Source organism: Rissa tridactyla, chromosome 1, assembly GCF_028500815.1.
Source record: "Rissa tridactyla isolate bRisTri1 chromosome 1, bRisTri1.patW.cur.20221130, whole genome shotgun sequence".
Taxonomy (NCBI): domain Eukaryota; kingdom Metazoa; phylum Chordata; class Aves; order Charadriiformes; family Laridae; genus Rissa; species Rissa tridactyla.
Window position 1 is genome coordinate 90173532 of NC_071466.1, and position 25072 is coordinate 90198603.

General features: G+C 37.2%; 1 protein-coding gene across 1 annotated transcript in view; it reads left to right on the top strand.

The window, feature by feature from the left end:
• POLA1 (DNA polymerase alpha 1, catalytic subunit) overlaps positions 1 to 25072 on the top strand; it is a 206097-nt gene that overhangs the window by 114236 nt on the left and 66789 nt on the right. Inside the window, exon 35 of the mRNA XM_054217655.1 lies at positions 23314 to 23430. Coding sequence (XP_054073630.1) covers positions 23314 to 23430 — 117 coding nt within the window. The remainder of the gene's footprint in view (positions 1 to 23313; positions 23431 to 25072) is intronic.

Genomic DNA, 25072 nt, shown 5'->3' on the forward strand with positions numbered 1-25072 from the left:
TATAATATTTTCATATGCTGCCTGCCCAGAATTATGTTTTCAGGCATGGGTTATATGCAATCTCTGCCTTAAAAATTAGTAACTTCACAGCAAAATAGAAAATTGTTTGTTGTCAGTCTCCAAAAAGTCTCTCCTAAGAAGTCATATTAAATACTAGAATCTTAGCTTATTTCTTCAGTTTCTGTTATTTCATGTGTTTTATAATGTAGAAGAATAGATTAATATCAATACGAAGTAAAAACACCTTTCATACATTTATATGCTTTTACAAAATGCTTATTACCATAGTAACAGAGGGAGCCTATTAGGTTAGTATATTTCTTTAAATGTTTTTAAAACACACATAAAATATTCTCCACATACTACACCAGAAAATTTAACTCTGATTTTTTGAGAAGCCACCGGTTTCTTGAGTGCCCATACCAGTACATTGTCTGTGTGTGATCATTATTCCATTAAAAAAAAACCCACAAAACTCAAAACCAGAGGAGAAAAAAGGAAGCAAAACTATTTGAAGTATCAGATTAAACAGCTTAAACTTTCAGACACTTTGTTTTTATATGGATGTGTGATCTGACTTGAATTTCAGTCAAAGGAAATTCAAAAAAGGAAATTTTAATTTATATATATGTGTGGATGTGTGTTGTATTTGTAAATATGTGTGTGTGTGTATATTTATATATATATGTAAAAAACACTTATGTATCTGATGGAATCTGGGAAATGATTGGAATTTTTTTTCCTGAAAATATAGAGGAAATAATCTGAATTGTTCCTAGTGTTTGCTTTTAATTTTCTTGCCCATCTTTCCCATCCTTTGACCTCTCTCATTTGTCTCCATTGCTGTCTTCTCGAGTTTTGATAAGTTAATAGTGCCTGAGTTGTGCTAAAGCTAATTTAAAAGAAAAAAACCTTCAAAACTCTGCAACATGAGTGAAAGTATTGTCACATGTTATAGAAGTTCCTGGCTTAGAACAGACATATCTAGTTTAAGATAGATATTTGAGGAGAGAAAGATTTAATTCATAAAGATCAGAGGTAACTAATTAGAGAAGTCAAGGTGCTTTATTCTGGTTAAAAATACAGGATAAGGGATTGTTGTAGATGTCTTTGTTTTGCTGCAGATTACTCTTTCTAAAGATAATGGTCTTCATTGAGTCATACATCAGCATATATGAATGGTATAGCAGTCTTTTCCTGTAGTACTTAAGCAATGCATTGGCCTGAGGTGGACTTTGGTCTTAGATATTTCTCGTCATGCAGGATGAGAAAAGAAGTTCTACCAAAACTTTCTCCATGTTCCCCCGCTTTACACCTGTAAACAAAATCATGCCAACCAGCCCAAAGGGCTTGCTGCTGATAATATGGGGTGGGGTAGGAGAGGCAAGAGAGAGATGATTTGCAGTCGAGGCTTTTTTGGTAGTTTTGCTTTTGTTTTCAACCTCCCAACCATATCCCCTGACGATACATCCCTCTTATGGATTGGGTGATGTTTTCTTTTAATAAATTAACGTGTTTCCCAAGGACATCTTCAGCTGTCATTTGGAGCCTTAATGATTTGGTTTTGTTTCTCCCAGGCCCAAATTTCTGAGAGTTGTATACCATTTTGGTTATATTAATCAACTTTGTTTCTCAAGATGTGTCACACGTTATCTTCTGTTAGTTCCAATCTGTGACGTTAATAGTCATAAATTAATATCTCAAATAGTAATAAGTTAATATCTAAAAAAGTGGACACCACTCTTAGGACTGGATACAGTGTTTCTCAGGCAACACGTACCGCTGTCGTGCAGCTGGTCACTGGGCATCCATCAGCACTGGACTTCTACAGTGGCAAAAGCCATAATCAACTAACATTCATTGAAATTCATCAAGGGAAAGATTTCATTTCCATTGTCTATCTCCTAGATAACTATCCCCCTAACTCTCCTGAGAGTGATTTACTATAAGCAACAAACATCAAGGAGCTCTGACTACTTCAGTATGAATTACAGTCAAATCTGAAGGCTGTGGAGAATTGGATAAATGTTGGGAAATACATTGGGGTTTTTGCTGATATCAATCTCAGCTAACTAGTATGGCCACCATTCGTTCATTTTAATGTCTAGCTTAGTTTCTATCAAAAGAAAAACTTGTGGCTTACATCCTCTCCACATCTAAGATAATTTCCAAAGAAATTATCCTAGAATTATAGAGGGATTTGCGTGAAAGAAGCCTCAGAACATTGCCTGGTCCAGTTCATCACTTCAAGGAGGGCTATCTTTGAAGTTAAATCTAGCTTTGGAGTTGCTCAGGACCTTGTCCAGCCATGTTTTCCCTCACATCCTTGACCTAGCCTTCCTTGCAGATCTTGTATGTGTCCATCACAGCACTCCAACATGTGCTGTCACAGGTGTCACATCTCTGCTGTCACTGTGAGGTCATCAGTTTTTAAGACTGTGCATGGCCTTCTAATTCCTCCTGTCTGTTCCCTGTGCTGCATGTCTTTGTGTAGAGGCATTTGAGGTGGGCTCTCAGTTGTGCTGCATTCAAGCGGAATGTGGGAGCTTCCCCATCGTGCTGTCCCGTGGGTGTTTCCTCATTGCTCCTCGTAGCTTCTGTCCAGGCTTTGGTCACCATCCCCAAAAGACCTAGCTTAAAGTCCTCCTTGTTAGGTTAGCAAGCCTGGTGGAAAAGATGCTATTCTTCTGCTTTGGCAGATTGATCTTATCACTTCCCACCTTATTACTGAGGAGAGGCAAAGGATCAGTTCCCTTGACTTGCTGGCAACACTCTGCCTCGTGCAGCCCAGGATGCCATTGGCTGCCTTTGCCATGGTGGCATTTTGCTGACTCATGTTCTCTTTGGCATCTACCACTTTTGTGTCATCAGCAAACTTGGTGAGGGTACACTCTGTCCCATCATCCACATCATTAATGATGTTGAACAGAACTGGACCCCTGGGCTATGCTGCTGCTTACAGGCCTCCAACTAGACTTTGCTCCACTGATCACTACCCTCTAGGCCTGGACATTAAGCCAGTTTTCAATCCACCGTGTTTTTCCAACCACTGGCTGATATTGCTCCTTTCTTCTCTAGATTTAAGAACCCTGTGTCACCTACACGTTTCTCCCACGAATGTACTTACACATTCTGATCGAGTCACCCCTCAGTCTTCTCTTTTAATGGTAAGAGACTGCTCTTCAAGGTCTGTTGCTGTTAGGTATTTTTTTCGAGGCCTTGAAACATTGTTAATGGCTCTTCAGCATGCCAGTGTTGGGGGGGGGGTTTGTTTTGTTTTGTTTTGTTTTGTTTTCAACTCTTATCACCGGGACTGTGTGCGCTCCAGTATCATTCTCACCAATACCTTTGAAGAAATTCACCTCAGTACTCATACACAGTTCTTCAGTAGACATCTTGCTATGTCTGCCTTGAAAGCTTATGTTGAATAACTTATCTACCATCGCTCCTTTTCAGCTGGTAATTTCTGGCATACAGTATCCCCATTCTGTAGGTGTGAACTGTAGTCTTTGTTCCCAGTGTGTCATTTTTGTTTCGCTGTACTACCATGTATTTTGTTTTGAATGAGCACAGTTTACCAAACCAATTTCCTCATGCTTACCATTATTTGCTGTTCTGCTTTTGTCATCTGTAAATTTTATCTGAATTGATTTCTCTCTTCTGCTAATCACTGATGTAAATGTTGAAGAATGCAAGTGTAACCTTTTCTTTGTGATACATCACCAAATCTCTCTCTATCCTATATTGACAGATGCTTACTCAACTGTCATCACTTTGTGTCTTGTGGACAATTGATTTTTTTTGAGATGCTTCAACTTTGCACCTCTTAATCCATTTCACATGTACTTTATTAACACTGTGCAATGCTAATTCTATTGCAGTGTCCTTTGGAAGTAAATCAAATACTGTTCAAGAGATTAATTATAGTACATCTGCCTTTCTCAACCAAACTTGTAATCTTACGAAAAAATGAACTGTTGTGTTTGGTTGAGGCTGTTCTGTATAAGAACATATTGACTGTTGTTAATTACACTCCTGTTCTTAAATTCTCTGTCATTTAAAGTCTCCATCAGTATTCTGTTGTTTTTCCTCAGGTTAATGTTAGACTGATGCATACAAATAGTTACGTGGATCGTTCTGGTTTGCTTGTATAACTATTTCAAGGAAAATTGGCATTTTGGTAGATATGTGGGTCTCAGTCTTTTGAGGTACCTTCAAGTGTTGGGAAGACCAGCAAGTAACAGATCTTCTTAGCTCTAATACGACTATTAAGTTCAAGCATTTGTTCTATGAATACGCTGAATTTTGAAGGCCTTTTAAGTATTTTATTGCTAACAAACCAAATGAGAGTTTTTTATCTTTGTTTGCTGATAGACTGTTACTGTGCTTTTCCAAAATACAGGACAAAGTTACACTTCTGGGTTTTTGTGCTGTAAACTGTTTTGTTGTTGTCATCATGTTATTGACTCAGTTCTATGTTCTTAGTTAATATCTGTCTTTCTTATTTAGTGTTCTACTTCAGAAAACTTCCGATTCATGTCAGCAGCTGTCTGCTTTCAGTCTCCATTTATTATACATCTATTTTATATATCTACGAAGTTAAAATTTGCTTGTAATTTTCCTTTCCTTAAGAAAAAGGACTCTGAAGTTGATTAGAACTGTTCTTTTACCCATATAAAATATAATCAGGTCATAGTACTGGTTGCGAAGTAGTAGTAGTCTTCTACTTTAGTCATTTAATTTTTCTTTACCTGTCATAATGAAATTCAGAATTTGCTTCAGACACATAATACTATTTTTTTTTTTATTAAGTATTCTCTCTAGAGTTTAGAAAATACTAGTTCTAGAGACTTGGGACAACATGTACGTCTACCACAAACTCAAAGCAGCAACATAACAGCAAATTTTTTTCTACCAGATGGGAAGTAACAAGTAACCTGTTCTGCTCTCAAGAGGTTACAGTTGGAAAGCTCTCTTGGGCCGTACTGATTAAGCTGTTAGCTTTAAAGGCCTTGCAGGTTTCAGTAGTAGGTAACCCTTGGAAAAAGGAAGGATAGTGTATTTGAAGGATTATACTTTACCTGCTCTTTTTTTATGCAGTTTGTTCTTCCTGAATTTGATTTACTAAATACAAATTTTTAGTGTTATGTTAAAAAAAAAAAATCTTTGCAACAAAAATGTCCCGTTAATTTTTTTTGCTGTGTTATTTGCCAGTAAAAGCAACAGAAAACAGTCTTCCCCATTCTCAGATTTTTTTTAGTCCAATGAGTTTGTGACAGGCCTGTATTTCTGTTGAGCTGGCATTTTTATTGAATGCTTACACAGGAGCTTCAATTGCTTAAGGTCCATCTGATTATGTTAGTTGGTGTCTCGAATAGTTTAGGCTGAAGAAACTCCTGGATGTCTTCTGGCCCAACCATTCCACTCAAAGCCGGTCCAATCTTGATATTAGGTCAGGTTGTTCATGGAGGTTCTACATCCTATCTAAGCATGACCACTGTGGGTGCAGTCAGATTAATTTTGTGCAGCCCTTTTTCTTGCCCTTAACGTGGCCCCATTCATCCTGAGTAGTCATGTCCACTTCTGTGCTAAGTACTGGCTGGCTTCACATCAGTCCATTTGGAAATATTTTCAGTAACCTATGTCTTACATAATTTGTTTCTATACATATGAGTTGATGTAAGTTGTTATATATTGGTGGGAGGGGGTTGGCTGTCTATGTGTGACCTTCAGTTTGAGGCTCGGCAAGAATGGCAGACAGTCGATTGCACTGACTTGGTCCTTAGTATTTTCTTTGCTGCTGCTACTGTGGCTACTATTACTTCTTTAAAAAAAAAAAAAAAAAAGAAACAAACAAAACCACTTTCTGTTGTTGTTCTCCCTGGACACTTGTCCTTCTAATTTTTTTCTTACTAGCCTTAAAGCAGTTTTTAATAAAAATTACCATGTATTACACTGGTGTAAGTTTTGGAAATTTAAGTTTTAAAACATTGCCACTTTTTAGGTGTCTGGCATTTTGTATGCCAAATCTGTCTAAAGCTGAGTTCTAGCTGAAATTTTAACCTAAAATGGATTAGCATTAAGGAAAATTGTTTCTATCTTAAACTAATCCACAGCAGCTCTTCTAAGATGCTGTTGTTTCTGTTCTTCATGGCAAGTAGCAGATATGCCCAATTTATAAGCCCTTGAAAAATTTCATTATTAATAGAAAAGGCTATAAGCGCGCTCTCTCAAAAATCCATCTGCCTCTGACCTCTCTCATCATACTCTCTGGTCTGCGTCTGGACAGTGTCCTGCATATGGAGGTTTTCCCTCAAAAGATGTTCGTTATTAACACGGAGATTGATGTGGCTTTGGGTAGCAGACGTTGCTGAAGAAATCAGTCTCCCCTAAGAACAACTATGCAGTCTGACTGTAGTGGGAAAGGTAAATTAAGTCAAGGCCGGGGGGAGGCAGAACAAGAGCTCTGTTTTCAAAAAAGAACAGGCAGGTCTAAGGGAAAGTTTGAGAGACCTAAGAGGACTGCAGGAGAGAGTTGTGGGAAAGTGTTGAAAGTAGTTAGAAAAAATGGATGGGTAGTTGACACTCACCAAAGTGTTTTTTGAGACTATCGAGTGTCATGCTTGATGCTCAGTTTAATTAACAGTAGCAGGAAGAAAATGGAGTCATTTAAGATGGAGTTAAGTAGGGCAGTATATGTTTTTTATCTCAGAATAAAGTATACTACAGATAAAGTGTTATAAAACCAGAAGTTGCAATTGAAGTGTACACATCTTGATATATGAACCTGCCTAGTGAGGTCCACCAAGCAACTACATTTATGCACAGTAGTGATCACCTGAGGAGGAATGAATGGAAACGGAGAAAATCTGATGTAATGTAAATCGGTTTAATTGAAGTGCACACGTGTGAAAGTTCTTGAATTATAATCACTTGCTTATTGCGGTAAAAGCCGTGTTAAAATTGTTCAGGTGACCTTGCCATACCTAAAATACAGGTGCTATGGCTTTGAAGTCTTTAACATTTGGCTGTGAGGAAGAGTATATATTTCACCCGTCCTTCCTCTTTTCTACTGTTTGTCTTTTGTCATCCTATGAAAATCCATCTAGATTTGATAGTTTTACAAACCTCCAAGAAAATTTTTTAGTATGGAGCAGGAGCTAGGCATAATTTAAAAAAAAGAACAAACAACCAAAACCAAAAAAACCCCAACAAACCAAGTATGATTGCAAGAATTGAGTAAAGATGAATAAAGAGACTAGAACTGGCACATGAGACTGGAGCTGGACCTGGGTGGATGTAGGGGAAACTAAAAGAAAAAAGGATGAATTGAGTAGAATTGGCTGAATTAGAATATTCAAACAGGGTATCTGCTGGGTAAGCACTTGGCTGGGCAGGTAGGCTTGAAATAGCATGCGAAGGCAGGCATGGATGAAGATCGCCTGTGAAAATTTAGGCAAGAGAAGCAAGCAATTATATTTGAGTGTGATTGGTTTAATAAAAAAAGAAAAGTGTGAGGAAATTCCTAAGTCTTTGCTTGCCTCTTCTATTGACAAATACTGGGCAAAATGTGTAGCTTGCAGAGAAGGTGGAAATTCACTGTTATTACGGGTTACTCTGTTTTCTTCAAGCAGCAAAATCTGTGTATTCCTTTAAACATTGTTTTGAAGAAGAATGGGCAGTAAGATGGAATTTTTATTTTATTTTATTTTTAATTTAAAAATAGACAAGGGATCCTGGTGCTGCAGAGTTAGACATTTGAAATTTGAAAAAAATCCTAGAATGAATACTGCTTACTTAAGTTTAATCCAGGTCATTTATGTTTGATGTTATCCCATTCTGTCTTTTTTTTAAGTACGTTGCGGCCTGTAGGTCGGACAGCACTGATTAAATGAGCAGCTAGGCTGTATTTGTTTCTCTCCATTGCTTAGTGGATGCCCTTTACCTTACTGAGTGCACCCTCTGAAACTTTGCCTAGAATTATTTATTTTTCTCATGGAGTTTTCTGTGGCACGCTTCACTGTAGGATCAGATGGCTCTTAAAGAACATCTTTAGAAGAGCTGTGTAAAACGAGGGGACAAATTATTATTTTTATTTCTCAGAGAAATGAGGCACAGGGGAATGAACATCAAATGTGTCCATAAGTTTGGATGCCAAATTTGTGAAGCAAAGGACCTGATTTTTTAGCATGCGCAGTATTGTGTCGCTACTTTGAAGCGCAGCTTTCGGCTTATAGTTGGGTCTACTCAAACTTAGCAGCGTCGACCTTCAAATTTCACTGAAAACAGACTGATTCCTCAGGTGATTGTTACTTGTGAGTCCTTTCAATAAATTGGAAGTGACTTGCCCAGCAGCATGGAGAAGCTGTGTAGCAGAGGCAGTAGCGCGTTTCGTCTCCCTGGGGCCAGATTCAGTTGCCTTTAGCACTTTGTTTTCATTTCTTTCATTTTACTACATAATCTCCAGTGTTCACAGTACATAGGGATGCAGCAGTTCACGTTGTAAGCCTGCTTTATCCTAATGGCAATCCGATCCTTTAATGAGAATTAAAATATAGATGTGTTCCTTTAACTGTAAATTGACACATGATTTGTATGTACAGGTGACTGAAATGAGGGTTACTCTGGCTTCTGATTGCATGCTTCTTGCAGCTTAATGTATTTTTCATATACTCTGTATGTGAACATCCATTGCTAACGGGTGCCATTGCATTTTATAGGAACCATATGTAACCATCTGATGACAGAATTTGGCCTGTGTAGACACATAACTTGTTTTTATTAACGGTGTCATGAAAATTAAGCTCTCAATCATTCAGCCAGTTCCTTATGGCATAATAAATGTTTCAGCACAGAACTCATGCTCCAGTAATACACAGCAAATTTATTGTGAAGTCAATTAGTAACATATATTAGACTATTTTCAGCAGTATTCTTCTTAAGCAAAATTATTTCTCTGTATTTGTCGCATATTTCTGAAATAATTGGTTTTAATGTGGTTTCTTGAAATCTTAATAGAAGCCTATACAGTAACAATAAGTTCCTTACAATTATAAAGAAAATAGGTTAAGTTTAAAATTATTAGTTTATTAAGTATATAATACTATTCGTAGGCAAATGTTTTAATACAGTAGGTATTCTGTTAGAAACCACCCGATCTGATAATTTAAGAGAATTCTTTTCTTTAAGCAGTTGCTTTCTCTCTTATTTTGGATTTTAATCATGACTTGACTTAAGCTTTCATGTCTTGCTAATGCTGCCAGTGAGAGAACTTGGGCGCTAGTTTACTTAATTATCTGCTGTACAACAGCTGCTAGTATTTAAAAAAAAAATAAATTACAAAAATGCCATCTCATCTTTAGGTCCGCTATGGACAAAAAAAGCAAAGGCAGATAAGATGACTGTAGCTACCCTGTCTGCTCCGCACTGTCTTCCTCCTCCTCTCTCTCTCTCTCTCTCACTTTCAGTTTTCAGTGTAATGAAGAGCAGGAGAACAATATTCTGTAATTAAGGATTCCATTAAGTTGAAGAAAAGAGCAAATGGAGTTGTTTGTTCTCCTAGCTGAAAAAATTTGTCTGGGGTGGGGGTTAGTGGTAGTAGTGTAGAAAGAGAGAGGTGGGTGGAGAGACTAAGTCAGGGCTGTTTGTTGAATATACTGTTAAGGACTGTTACCATCCTAATTAATCAAGTTAGAAATTACAGCTGTAGTCGGTTTCCCCCCAATTCTTGTTATCAATTTTCTTCTCTTTTGAGACAAAGCAAATATAAATTTTGTGTTCATTTGTCATTCGTTCTTTGACTTCAGCATCTCTGAAAATAACAATGTAGCACAAAAGACCAGTATTTACCTAGTTGTAATGTGGGTTGCCATGGTGTTTTGCAAATTATTGCAATTATGTTCACCATGCGAGTCGCCCTTGGTAACTGGCGAAAAAACTGATAATCCTGTTTTGAACAAAAGGTCAAATTGCTGAATAGAAAGTCTTGATTAACTAAAAGATGTACAAAGTGGAATTATTTCCTACCATTCAGAAATAGTTCTTGATCGGGTTTGGGGGAGGGGGTGAGTAAGTACATCTGATTACTGAAGTACAAAGCATTGAAAGGATGTTGTCTTGAGCCTTTCATGTAGTCTTAATGGTGGCTTTTTTGTCAAATTTACCCATTTGCGGCATTGAAAGAGGCAGCTGCATTTAAGCTTGAGAGATGGTGCTTTTTCAAGAGTTCAGTGCATGGAAAGTTCTCAGCAGTATCTGCAGTTTACTATTAGACCTTCGGCTATTAAAACTGATGTGCTGCATTTGAGCCCATAGCTCTTGGTGCTTGTAAAACCCTCTGACTGATGATCTAATAAAGTGCTCTTACCGGACAATCTCTGATCAGATACTTCAGAAAAAAATAAAAGAAAAAAAAAAAATAACCACAGCTCTGAAAAGAATGGGGATGGAAACACATGGCTATACTGAAAAGTTTGCTTCTGTAATCTGCAGTGGAAATATCAGTAAATATTACTTCGTTTTCAGTTTAAGTACTTTAAAAGGACCAATGTATTGCTCCAGAAATAATTTCTATTTACATTTATAAAAGTAAAAATTAATCTGAAAAGGTTGAAAGTTCTTCGTAATCACCAGTCCTCAACAATTACACACAAATGCATACAGGGAATGATCCTCTTCCTGTCCTCATATTCAAAACGCTATGATGGATTTCCTGCACTTTAATTCTGTGGATTTCCTTTCCTCTTTCCTATTTTTTCCTATTGGGGGGAGCGAGGGAAGAGATGAAGAGGATTAAGGGTTTTTCTTTTTAATTATTCTATTTTTTGTTTTTAAATAGCTACCTGGAAATTAATTCTTAAAACTTTGGAGAGCCTGTGTGAAAGCAGCATGAAAGCAAAGTAAACCTGAACAAGTTTGTGGGTTTACATTCTGCATCACCTAGCAACCCCCCGGCTCAGCCAGTTCTCTTGTCTGCCCCCAGTCCTGTTTACAGACCATTCAGACTGCTCTTCGAAACCATGAAAGATATTCAGTTTCATTAGTGCCATTCTCAAGGAGAAAATAATTAAACTTAAATGAACAAACACTGCTTAGTGATGCTTTAAACTTTTCTAGTTTAAGGTGACCAGACTGTTGAGACTGCTGTCTCTGCCATTACCTTTCACTCTGTTGAGCTCCTCTAAACTTAGGTATCTACGTATGTATGTGCATTATTATTTCTGAAGTTATCAGAACTGCATTAACTCCTTCAGTATTTTGAGATGTTTATAACCATATTGCAAAGATAAATGTTTTGCTTAAAAATCTGTTTGTCTCTTTAACAACTTGAAATGTATTCTTGAGTTGACAAACCTTGCTGTTACTGCCACATACCTGAGTAAAATCTCTGTGTGTTCTGTATGACATCTAATGTCATATTGAACTTCCTGCAAGACAAGTCTTGTGACAGAGGAAAAAATTCAAGGACTGTACAAATGTTTGAGGAGAGGGAAGAGGACAGAATTGTGGAAGAAGGACGGGGGAATAGACTGTTTTTCAGCTTTCTAACCAAAGCAGAGGCACAGGTTTTAAGAAATCTTGAGTCCTTGCTGCTTATATGTTGCTAGATTCTTTAACAAGCAATACATGGATGGGTTGTATGAGCTCTTTGTGCTTTGTTGACAGTTGACAGACAAAGCAGAAATTTTTCTGAAGCAAGGTACTGTACTTAGTTGTGACCTATTATAGCCTGAGAATGTGGCTTGCTTTGAGTTGTTTGAATAGGGAGAATACTTTGCAGAATGGACTTGAATATCCTTCCAGAGGTTTTAGCTCTCCATACAGAAATACATAAAACATCTTTCACTGATCATTTTCTCAATGTAGTTTTCCATATGTAGTCATTTTAAGTATACCTTCTCCCAGTTGCTTTCTTGAAATCCAGTTTAGGTATTTTCAGATTGTTTTAAAGAAAATAAAATTGTTGGCAATTGCTGGTTCTCTTTGTGAGTGGTATGTTTGCCTATGAATGCTTGTGCTCTACTTATTAATGTTTTGGAGAGCATATTTTGGTGCCTAGAACCTTATTTTACGGAAGATAAGACGACCAAGGTATTGGCTTTGATGTGAAGTAAAGCAGAACATACTTGCTAATTTAGTTTATAATGTACAATTGTTAAGGTTGGAATTTTTCCACTTGTGGTGCTATTACATGTGTTTAAATGAGGGCCACTGTTTGCATCAAACCTATCATAAGGGTTTGGAGTGCTCTATTATCCTTTCAGCAGGCTGATGACAGAGCCTGGTCTGCACAAATGAGATCAATAAGTTTCAAATAACTTGTATGAAATGATATGTGACTGTACATTTAAAGATTTCTTACTTTTTAAAAAAAATCAATTTTTAATAACATGTAAAACTCTTACATTGACCTACAAGATATTTTTTCACTTCTGTCTTGTTTGATAATTTTGTTTAAAGCATTTTTTACGTTAGCTCAAGCATTTGGGTTCTTTTTTTGGGGGGTAGGGTGCATTTCTTGCCTCTTCGATTACCTCCTGCATTTTATTTTTTTTTCCCCTGAGACTTTTAACAGTCAAACTGATATGACGGATACTTCTGAAGTAATACTTTCTAGAGATTAATGATGTTTTCTTTCAGTCTTGGGTGGTTTCTTTCAAATAATTTTCCAGTTCTGGACAAGAAAGCAGTTCAGATTCCATTATTTTGGAGTATCTAAATCACAAAATATCATTCTTAAATCTACAAACTTTAATTTTCAGTACTCTAGAAATAGGCATATGATGTTTTGTGTCTGACTTCCCAAGAGCAATGTATTACTGATAGCTTGAGGTACGCAAGTACTGAAAGAACTCCTAAAAGGTACACTTATGGGACAGAATTTTGTTGTAGGCTAAATCCTCTCAAGTTTTATGTCCATTTTCCATAATATTCAAAGGGACCTAGACTGGGGACGACTCTTTGGGTGTTTCAGATCACAGCAGTTGGGTGCAAAAGGTGAGCTTCACTTCCCATAATGGCCGCCTGGAACCCACATCGGTGCTGCTGTCGTTCTAGTATCATCATCTTTTTCACAGAATCACAGAATGGTAGGGGTTGGAAGGGACCTCTGGAGATCATCTACTCCAACCCCCAAAGGGTTTTCAGGATAGAAGGACACATTGTGTTCTTCTGAGAAACTCAGGTAGCATTTATTTCCTCTCTCATGCTTTCTTTAAGGTAGCAAGTCAGTGTGGCTATGTAGCCCTCAATTACAGTTTGTCTGGTTGCTTTGGACCTTCACAATCTGATCCTTCAAAGATGCTCATTCCCATGATTCCAGTTGCCTTTGAGTCACTTTGGGCTGGCAGCTTTCCAGTGGGGAACAACAGATACGAGTCTCTGTGAGAATGGGAGGTTTCAGTAGATATTATTTTGAAGAGGGTATCCTTGTAAAGTGATCATTTGCCTTCCACTAGGAAGTTGTTGGCTAAGACGCTTCAATTTGATAACATCCTTTAATGTGGTTCCTGCGATAATAATACTGGATCTATAACCAACCATCTCCAGGATCTGTACTGCTTTCAAGTATTTTACTTTCAAAAGCAGTCCATATCTCCTTGTTACTATTCTTTCATTTAAGAGACAGTTTGGTATTTTTCCTGAAATATCACATCTATCCATTAATCAGCCTGGATAATGTTGAATTCAAGAGAAGCGAAATGAACCATCCAGGAAAGGAATTTCCTTTCTTTATAAGAGTTTTTTATCCACTCCGTACCACAGCTGAATTTAGATCAGTTATACAGGCCAAAACTCAAGAAGCTCTGAAAATGAGGAAGTGCTTCGAAAAGAAATTGAAATCATATCTTCAACTTTCATTGAAGTAAGGCAGCATGAAATGGAGTGTGAAATGCTGTGGTCCCTGTTTACTTTTTCCCTAAATTGGATGATCAGGTAGCATCAGACTCTAAAAATACTCATACTGGGAAATGTAACCTATTTTTTCTGGATGAGGAACTAGCTACAATATTTATTGTACAGAAAAAGAAAAATAAATGTGAAGTCAATGGCCAAGAGTGAGTTGATAAAATAGTTCCTTACCTTTACATGCGATCTGAATAGTCATATATCACACTGGATCTATGATCGGGTCTTTTATTGCACTGTAGTTAGCTTTATGTATAAATTTCAGGAACCAATTTTATTCATTGTTACTATAATAGTTACTAAAACTATTTGCATTGTTTTTGGAATTTAAAGCCAAATGTACGCAACACCTAACAAGATACCAGAGAACACAGAATAAGCATTCCCTGTGTAAGGGCTTAAGTTGAAAGATAAATTTATGAAGGAATTCATGCAAACCTAAGGTGCTTCACCATTCGAAGTATATGCTGCAATATCTTTCCTTTCAGCTACAACAAGCTTGGCAGCATGTTTAACATGGTACCCACCCCACTTAAAGTAAAAAGTCAAAAGCACAAGTCAGCCAGCATCAATAATAGGCTCTTGACCCAACTCCTTTTATGAAACAATTTATTTGAAAAGTCTGTGAAAATATCGAAGGAAATTATCATTATCATTATCATTGGGTGATGATTAAATGTTGCAGTTAGGACAGCAGTATAAAGCCTTAAAACAAAACATACTCAAAGATGGTCTTTGTTTTATATACTCAAATTTGAGTGTAAATATGTTAGATAACTTAGTTTTAAGAGAGTTTTTACTTTAAAATTTCAGTTATGCCTGGCAGTTCAAGAGAACTTGCACACACTCTTAATTTTGAAAATCTTGAACATTTTGAAATTCTGAAGTGAAATTCAGACATATCTTTTCTCTAGTAAGGGATCTTGAACCTAACATTAGGGCTTCTGACTCAGTACAATTTGATCTCTTTGTAGTAACATCTTAAAGAAGTGGAGAGAGCTGTTCCAGTATTTTCTTGTTAAAATTTTGACAAAGTGGAAAAGAAGGTTGGAATCATATCAGTATATCAGTAACAATGGCTATCCATATACTACTTTGAGATCTAAATATGTCTTAGCCTATTCATTGAAGAGGCTTTGCAGGTCCCCTAGATTTCTTTCAAAGATAAAATGAGATCCTTCTCATTGTCTCACAGATACATATTTTTTTTATTATTATTATTAGTGCTTGGTATCTGGTTTGCTTGTGGAGTACCAAGCCTTGCAGGATCCTGGGAAAGTTGCTGACCCAGAATTCTGCATTACTGATTGCTTCTAACTCCATTACTCTGGTTTTTAGGGTTGGTTTGTGTGATTCTTGTCAACAGAGTGTGTCTGCTCATTCCTTATCAAGGAGATCATCATTGATAGGAAAAATGTCAAAATAAGTAAGATGCTCCAGGCATCTAGGTAGATGCAGGCCTAACTTCTGTTTCCAGAGCTAACTTCTGATATTCGTCTTTTATAGAGCTAAAAAAAAGGTCTCTTTCCTCAGAGAAGTTGGGGGTTGCGTGATTTTATAAAGGCTTCATTTCAGATGGTGGTAATTTTGCCAGGGAATGGGGAAGGAAGGAAGCCTGATGGCTCATTTTCCATATATAATGATCTTTTGTGACAAGATATTATTCTTGGTTTCCTTCAAATTTCTTTCTGACAAGATTATCTCCAGATTTCACCTTGATGAAGAATTTACTTCACTTTTTTTTTTTACTTTCATTTTCTTTTCTTTCCCCTGTGCAAACAGGGTGGTTGACCAAGAGGTAGGTTTTTAGACATCATGCGGTATTCTTTTCATATGTTGATCCAATCTTTTATAAGTTCAGATAATTCAGTCTCTCGGTTGTTTGTATTAGTAGGTACAAGCTCCAAAGGAATGGCCATCTCTGCTCAGGATATCTAGAAGACTCATAGACTTGACCAAGTCAGATAAGGTATCACCATCGCTACCTGATGTACATTTGTACTTGCTCTGGAAGGACGATTAGGATGAAGCAGCTAGAGAAAGTACCTTGGTGCCTGCCTACTTCATATACCACAGCGTTACTTTTCGTGCAGATGAGAATAGTGTGTTTCTGATTATGCCAATCCTAGCATTATCAAGTCCTCCATCTTGAGAAACCCTTTTAAAAAACTGAATGAGTCTATGCCTTTCTTTTGTCTAGCAGCAGTGGAATTGGTTTCTTTATAAGAGAGGTCTCCTCAGGTTTTTGTCAGGTATGTTTGCCCTTGAAAAACTGGGATGTTACCTGAGAAACCTGTGTTATGCTGGACTTCACATTGCTAAGCGGGTAAAGTTTCCCGCGGGAAATCTTATTTCACTGTTTATGATAGCATCCCTGACCTGAGGGGATTTCTTCTTGGGATTGTAGCAGTGGCAGGTAGGTGTCACTCAGGTCTGTGTTGTCTGCTGAAATTCCAGTGCATAACACTGGTTCTCACACTGTCATTCAGATTTTCATTGCTGCTGAGATCTCACCAAGATGGTGCAAATGCATTGGATCAGGTATTATTACTAAGAGTATTTCTTTGTCCTGAGCAGACAAAAAAACAGATTAGAAGTTGAAATTGCTTAAAAGTATTTTGGTTTCTGGTTCACGTCAGAAAAACTTTCCTGACTTCACAGCAATAGCTCATCTTTAAGTTGATATTGATAGCACCTTTGCTGTTTCCAGTGTAAAATTGTGATGTTATTCTCCAAAGATATAGCTACTACTAATAGTCAAAACACTTGTCAAAGATTGTGCAAACAGAGGTTTTGGCTCAAGTTCTAATTCCTGAGATGCTGTAAACTACTAATGAACATTTATCTATCTGTTCCCCCAAACATTCAGATATTTACAGAAGACACAGACAGATGGAACAGGGAGAACACACGTGCAGTGTAGAATAAGTTATTGCAAGGGGAACTGGTAACTTTCAAGTCACTGAGTCAAGTCTGTTGTTGCCACGAGATACTTCATATAAAAAAAATCATAAAATCATCTATCTTTTAACATTGCATGGGGGTATCAGTAGATTTGATAGTTTACCCAGTAATGCAATATTAGTGGAACCTCGTCCTTCCAGGGGATTTAAAACCACTTCGACTACATTTGCCCTGTTAGGCAATGCTATTCATAATAGTGGACATTGGCAGGAAAATGGGGTTTGAAGCTTCTTGCCTTGTAATTAGTGGAAACAATATGCTTTTGTAAGAGTAGTCTAAAAGGGGAGGTCAGGTTGAAGTTAGAGTGGTTTGATCAGTAACGCACAACAATGCCTGACTCAGAAAATTTTCATTGTGTTGTCCCTCACATTCAGCCTTCCAAAAGCTGGTTTACTGATCAGTGACACGAACAGCGAGCTTATGCTGGTTGACTAGGAAAGCACATCCAAGTTGTGTTCCTACGCTTTCCCTCTGATGGGTTTGATGGTTTAAGGTGACGATTTCAGCTCTACAGTGAGGAAGCCATGGATTTTGGATCCAATGTGCTTGAGGTTAGGTATCCCAGCCATTTGGAGACTAGACGTCATCCACCAAGATCCCATTTTCAAAAATCCATGCTAAGATTGTCTTCAATGGAGAGCAAGATTGTAGAGAAGCAAGCACTAATTACATTTTAAATTCAACTCCAAAGTGGCTGATAGTGACCTCTGAATAATTTTCAGTGCTTGCAGGTTTCTTCTTTTTACTACCACAGTTTTTCATTCCATATGAACTTTTAAAGCATTGTAGTCCCTCAACATCCAGACTGTCTGAAGGCAGGAACAGATACAAAACTGAAGTGTCGTAGAGAAAGCACATTTAGTCCTCTACTGTAGCAGGCAACCAAGCTACATTGTGAAATGTAATTTGTAAAAACTATTAAGATAAAGCTCAATAAATGTATGTTGTTGACTCCGGCAACTTCTGTTTGAAAAGCTGTTCCATAAACCACTTGCCTCTGTATTTTGGGGTAATATTTATAATGCTTGTTGATCACTAGAATGTGAGAGGCTAATTCTCAAGAACAGACTTACAAAGAAAGAAAATTACTTTTGACTTGCAAATTTCTCCCCATTAGATACGGTTTGTGGACATAGTACTCTTCAGGGATTTCCTTTTATATTGTGCATTTACTTCATGGGTTTTTTGCATACACTTTCTATATTTTAAAATTAACTAGGCATTTGTAGACAGAATGTTTGGAAATGCTAGTTACTTTTCTTTTTTTCCTATCAACTTGTATTTCATTTCCCACAGTGTTGCAGGTACCAAGTAGAACAAAACTGAAGGTTTCCTATTATGATTTTGTTTGATCTGTTGCAAATTAATTTACAGACTACAGCTGCTGGGAAATGAAGGATTGGTTTTGTTTGGTCAGTGAAGATGACAAGCATGGATCAAATAAGGGTTAACAATAATGCGCTTGAACAAATTGAATCAGAACATAATGCATGTATTGAATTTGATTGCAACATGCATGTCCATGGAAAAGTTTTTTGTTTAAAACAAATCAAGGCTATGGCTTAATTATCAAAGCAAAACAAGAGACATGAAGAGCTACACGTTTCTGATACTGCTTTTTTCAAAAATAGCTCCCTTCACACAGTTATCTACATGTTTAATTTCCATGCATAATAGCAACAGTTATTGTTGTCGTTTGTTAAGAGAGCTTAACAGATAGTAAGTACAAACAAACGCAAATAAGGCCTGAATAGAGAGGTGACAAAGAAGAAAAGACCTCTTTAATGTTAATTATAACTGGTAGGAAGTCTATACAAATGACATTAACGGTTTTCTATATGAATTGAAGGGACATTTAGTTAGTATCTACATAACACTTTTTTTTTTATTGTAGGCAACAACTTGGATCTCTGTTTTTTAAATACAGTTTATTTAGATATGTGGAAGTTGTACGTTTTGATCATTATTTCTTAGAAGTTGAAAGCAAGTATAATAGTAAGCTGTTGAATTTTAATGCTTATTTTTATCCAAAGCTATTGGTTTTAGTTTAAGCAGAGTTTTTTAGTGATTTTTCATCTGTATTTTGTAACCAGCAAAGCTTTCTTCGACAGTGACTGTATTAGACTGAAACAACCATGTAAGGAAATTTGCTTCAAATGTCATTATTCAATGGTAGTTTGTGTGCATTCACTTATAAAAACCATAGAAGCAGTATCTTCCAAGTGTTGTAGTCCTTTGTTTTTCTTAATTGTTAGCTAAAAATCCCAATAGGTATCAGAAAACACACTGTTACTTTTATCATGCATTATTTTCATGGTTGTCTATTTTTGAGTATTCTGCTCAGCTGAAGTTGGGATGCTGCTCCCATTCCAGGCTTTGTTTTTTCAGTTGCACTTGCATTCCCTAACTAAATACCTTACTATCTGGCAGTTTCCATGCTTTGTTTTTCTAGTATAACAAATTGGTTTAAAGTTCAAATGTAGTCATTTAATATGTTTTGAGTCATGAGTGTTCTCTTTGTGCACACAGAATCTTTTAATAGTTACAGCTGAAACAATTATACTCTTAAACAGGAGGGTTTTGCAATGGGTGAGGACATACTCCCCACCTCCCCCTGCCTGGATCTGTATTTTAAGGCCCTGTTTGTGTCAGACTGCTACCAGGTGTTTCATAGGAAGGTAGAGATGCCACATAATGAGCAAATATGGCATAAAGAACTTTCCACGCAGAGCATAGCGTTTGTCTCTAAGAATTAACTTAATGGAAGATTTGTGACAATTCATTTTCCTTTCCAGAAATGTTTTTGTGTTTCCCCCCGCAGTGTCTCTAATGATATTCTCAGTACTCACATAAGTGCATGCCTGAAGATCTCAATGCTATCCTTGAGTAGCTTTTTTTGGTAGAAAGCTATTCCATGTCTATTAAAATTGAGTTATTTAAAAAATGTGAGGCAACAGATTAACACCGTCCTCTTTTAGAAATAAATCTTAGGTTCATTTGCAAAACCAAAGCTAAGGACTAGCTTTTTCACTTGAGGCTCATTTGTGTCTGCTGACTCCAGAAGACACAGGTCAGGTGTTTATGCTAGGTCAGGTCCTAATTTAGGAATTTTCATGGTGAAGCATCTGCTGATGAAGTAGTGTCTGTCTTCCAATGTCACTTGTGAAATATTTGTCATAAATAATTCGTATGTGACAAGGAGAGTGGTACTAGGACTGCTAGGGCAACAGTTGTGCAAGAGATGAAAATTAAATCCACAGATTTCTGAATTCTTGGCATTTTCTCACCACGTACTATTAAATATGTAATGATTTACATTTTTAATCTACATAACAATAAAACTCAAACATAATCATCTGATACTGTGATGGTACTGTTTCCAAAAAGCATGCTCTGACATTAGGTGTGCCCTTATTTTATTAAGGGATTATAGAACAGGGTTTGCCTCATCGGAAAATCTGTTAGGTGAATTGCTTTTTGGAGATGCTTTGTTCTTCCTCCATTTACTATAAACGGCACGTAGGGTGACTAACTTGGACTGGTTACAGGCTTTTAGATATCCAGAGTTGGGTGAAATATACCCTAACTACATATCTTAATAGACTCTTTCCTTTCTGCGTTTCAGACTTGAGCACACATTTCAGGTAGTGCTATATACCTTGCTGTTGGCGTGAAGTGCCCCCCAAAGTTTTTCTGGCCTGCCCACGTGGGCATAAAATCTCCTATCGGCAAGAGCAACAGGAAGTGTTTTGAGGGGCTTGGCACTGAGTGGGATAATATTGAGGGTATGACACGGCTGGAGAAATGGTGAAAGAAGAGAAGTCTCTGGAATAAATGACATTGCTTGGAAAGGATTTGAGGTTTCATCTTAAAAAGCAAGCAAACAAACAAAAACTGAATCAGACTTCTAGCAGTTTTGAAAAGATTATAGAAGAATGTATTTTTAAGTTGAAGAGAGGGATAAAGCTGACAAACATGAAACATGTTGAGGTTATCTGATCCTTTAGAGAATGAGTGGCAAAAACAAACAAGCAAATCTCTGCATACTCCAGTAAATGATAGGAAAGACAAAAATAAAAGTTTTGGGTTTTGTTTTTTTTTTTAAAAAAAGAGAACAAAACTTTTAAGAGTAGACATAGTCAAATCCCATTTTAACAAGGTTTTGGAAAATGGAAAACTAAAGTTTATGTATTCTTCCACACAAGTTTGACGGCATTTGAAATAAAGTAACTCAAATATTTAACTTTAAACTAAACTACTACATAGTCGTATCGAATCAGGATGCTGGATTGCTGAGGTACAAAATACAGATGCAGTTTTGGCCATACCAGTGAGGAAAGAAAACATAAGTTGTGTCTTACTAACAAACTTGCTTTGCCAGCAACTTAGAATCTCCAGGAAATGAAAGACAGAAAAGGTATATAGTTGCCGACTTTTGTTATTGACTTGTAACCAAGATGGTGATAGTGACAGTAGTGCTCTGAGTGGAGCTGTGGGAACTCAAAGGGTAGGAACATGATAGTAATTGGAAACCTGAGTTGCTGCTGTGGAAATCAGGTAGAAGTCATTGCCAGAGCATAATGTTGGGACAGCTTGTTAAAGAGCCAGTGAGAAAGGAAGCAAGCAACTTTTTGAGTTGTCCTCTGATTCATAACATTTCTGTCAAAGTACCAGGAAACCTAGTATGGTTAGATTAAATTTCTTTGCAGGAGCAACAAAAACAAATTTTGGAAACAGAGGCAAAAATAAACAGTCACCATTCCCAGCAGAGACATCAACAGCTGATGATCTGAACTGCAGAATTTAACTGTGCTGAGCTGCTCAGGGGTGGTAAAAGCAGGAACTGCGTGAGAAGAGCTGCAGAAAGACCTTGTGATACCAAGTTGCCTTGTCAGTTAATGATTAAGTCCTCTGCCAAGTAACGTTAAGTGGTGCAGATGCTAAATCCCAATCTTCGTACAATGCGTGTCTTAACTTAATAGTTATAATTCTTGGATAATAATAATATCTTTCCTGAAATACCTGCTCAGTGCTCAAATGCTCAGTAGTGCTCCAGGCAAACAGAACTTGAGGAAAGAAAGGAGCATATGTAAATTTATTTATATAAATCCATGTTCGTCCAGCATCCTGAATACAGTGTGCAATACTAGTTTCATCTCCTTCCCTTTGTCCCATTTGCCCCCACCCTCTAATTTCAAAAAGGACCTGGAAGAGTTTCAGAGAAGGGCAACAAAGATGTGCAGTGGTTTCCATGCAAGGAACAACTACGTAAATTAGGACTGTGGTTTGGAAAAGAGTTTGATTGCAGATGATGTGATGGAGGTCTATAAAATCATGGGTGGCATGCAAAAGGTGAATGCAGAGAATGCGGAATGATTATTCCTAGTCTTTCCTGATACAAGAACTAGAAGGCATTAACAAGAAAATCTTTGTGTGTGTGTACTCAAGAAAAATAAGATACTTTTTTTTATATAGCGTGTAGTTGTTCTGCAGCATGTTGTAGATGCTAAAAGTTTACGTTGGTTTGAAAAGTGCTTGAAGTTCATTGAGCTCGGTGTAGTAATGCATCCATCACCACTAAATATAGAGACCATCATTCAGGAGGTCCTTGAGCCATTTCCAAAAACTGGAAAAATCTTAACTTCTACTGTGTGCTTTTTCTTATGCTATTCCTTATGTATATGTTCTCGATGGGGTTTAGAGATGAGGTGTGGCATTGGTTTAATGTATGGTTGGACCCGGTACAGGTCTCAGACCCTACCAATCCCAGAAACGTTCTTTCTTTCATACTCTTAAGAGAAGCCTTTTGCGTTGTCTCCGTGATCTGATATAGAGCAAGCTGTCTCAGATTTTTATTTCATTTTAACTCAGCAAAATGTTAGTTTTTCCTAAATGAGTCAGTTTACATTGAAGTCTCAGCATCTTTCTATCAAAAAATTATTTAAAAAAGGACAAAATAAAAGAAAGCTTCTGGCTGTCATCAGAGAACCTAAAAGTTAAAGCTGTTTTTCCCCTCTAAAGCACAAGCAAGGAAATGGCACTTTACTTTAAAACTTAATTTGTTATGGGTCTCTGGGGTGTCTTGCTGTCTGGTCTGCATAGTTGTATAAAACAATTCTGTTATATGTTAACATTGTCTGAACTGGAGAAGAGCAGGGGTTTCAGCATATTTCAAGGAATGGATGACTGCAATGTGCAGAATGTGGGATTTTGAAGAGAGGCGACTTGAACTTTGTTCTCCACCGTTGATTGTGTTACCTTAAACAAGGACCTTCACCGTTTTATACATATTATAGTATCAGCTTCACAGAGGATGCTTAAGTTGGGATTTTTTTTTTCTTCTTCCTTGGGTATGATTCATTGTTTAGGTTGGGTAAAAAGAAGCTAGAACTTGAATTTACGGTAAAAATGTATTTTCTTCTATGTTCTCCCTTTCTGCAGGGTTGGTTAATATGTGAGGAGCCAACTTGCCAGAATCGAACCCGTCGACTTCCTCTGAGTTTTTCCCGGAGTGGCCCTATGTGCCAGGCCTGCAGGAAGGCTGTTCTGAGGCCAGAGGTGAGTGATTTAGGACAAAGCTTTGACAGTGGTGGAGCAGGATTCTCATGAAGCTCGCCTCTCTCTCAGCTCTACCTTTCAAAGGTAGCAGGATTAAGCAGGAATTTTTAATTAGTTTATTAGTTTAAGGGGGACTTTATGCTTTTCCTGCTCAGCATTTAAGCTGCATCCTCATTGCTGTGAAGAGAGCATGCCATGCAGCTGCTGCGTTTGGAAGTTTTCCAGCTGACAAGCATTTGGTCAGCAAACTAGAATTTGCTGGAATGTTTCTGCCAGAATACAGGTAAATTAAAATAGACAAACAAAACCAACCTTCTGAAACAAAAAACAACTGCCTGCTTTTCTGCTGATGGGTTCTCACCTGACTGAATTTGATGCTGTGGAGGTGGAGGTGGGCTTTCATGCCATCTTCTGGGGGTACTCTAAGGCAGTAAGTATTTTCAGGACATGAGAAGTTCTGGGTTCTGCACATTTGGACTTGGCTCTCTGCCTGAAAAGTGTTAGAAGCTTTTAAACCTCACATTAAGCTAGATGGTCTGGTTTTCCAGAGTTCAGGACTGCCTGCTCCACCCTAGCTGGTTGTCTTGGATTCCGAGATTAAAGGAAGCTGATTCTGTTTCATGTTGTAAAATTCTGGCAAAGGAGCAAAGGACTTCAGTTTCTTTGTTAGGAAAAGAGGAAAAAATGAGTTTAACATTTAGAAGTCTTGACGTTTTCCAGAATTTACATAATACAACCAAAGAGAAAGAGAAAGATTCCATAAAGAAAATAGGAAATCTTTGATTGAGGTTCATTTCAGGTTGTTAAAAGTCTTTAAATTATCCTTACTTCCATAGAAATTAAAAAAAATCAAGGGGTTGAGGTGGGGCTATCAAGTGAACGCTCTGAACAACACTGTTTTATTTACCACATGAGATTATTTTGGTCCTTATTCAGTACTGCAGATGTAAAAAGTCACAAAGGGTAAGTGTCACTAAAAATCAAGGGACTTGAAACAGCATTGTCAGAGAAAGACTGATCAAAAGATAGACATTTTTTGCATTAGTGATAAGTTACTGTTGAAGAATATAAGATCAGATAATGAACAGCATTAAAAAGTGGGTAAAAATGAGTTGGAAGTTCACAGTCTCCTAACACAGGAACCAGGTGATACCACATAAAATTAAAAAGGAAGAAAAGCAAATCTGTTGGAGAACAAACCTTTCACCTATGCCGTTAATCTAAAGTATATTGCAGTAAGAAATTTAAAGCCGGTACCAGTGCAAAAAGAGACCAAGACTTATATGGGTAATAGAAGTGTCCAGATGTGTTAGTTATCAACAAAAATATATTAAGAAATTCAGGTTTTGATCCAGTTTCGCGCTATTAGAGAGGGTGGATGATATCCAGTAAGGAGATTATTCTGCCTTCTGCTGCCTCTGCATTCTATCACATTCTTCCAAAATTCGGTTGCATTAGCCAGCGTAAGGATGTGATGTTGCACTGAGTCATTGGATCTTTGTTCTGATCTTGTATATTAGTTGCTACTGAGCATTCCAACATTTTGACGTAATTAGTTAGTGCTGGTTAGAGGCACAAGTGGCCTAAACCAATGTTTTCTAGTTGAAATTTCTTCCGCTGTATGCGTGTTTTAAGAGGCTAA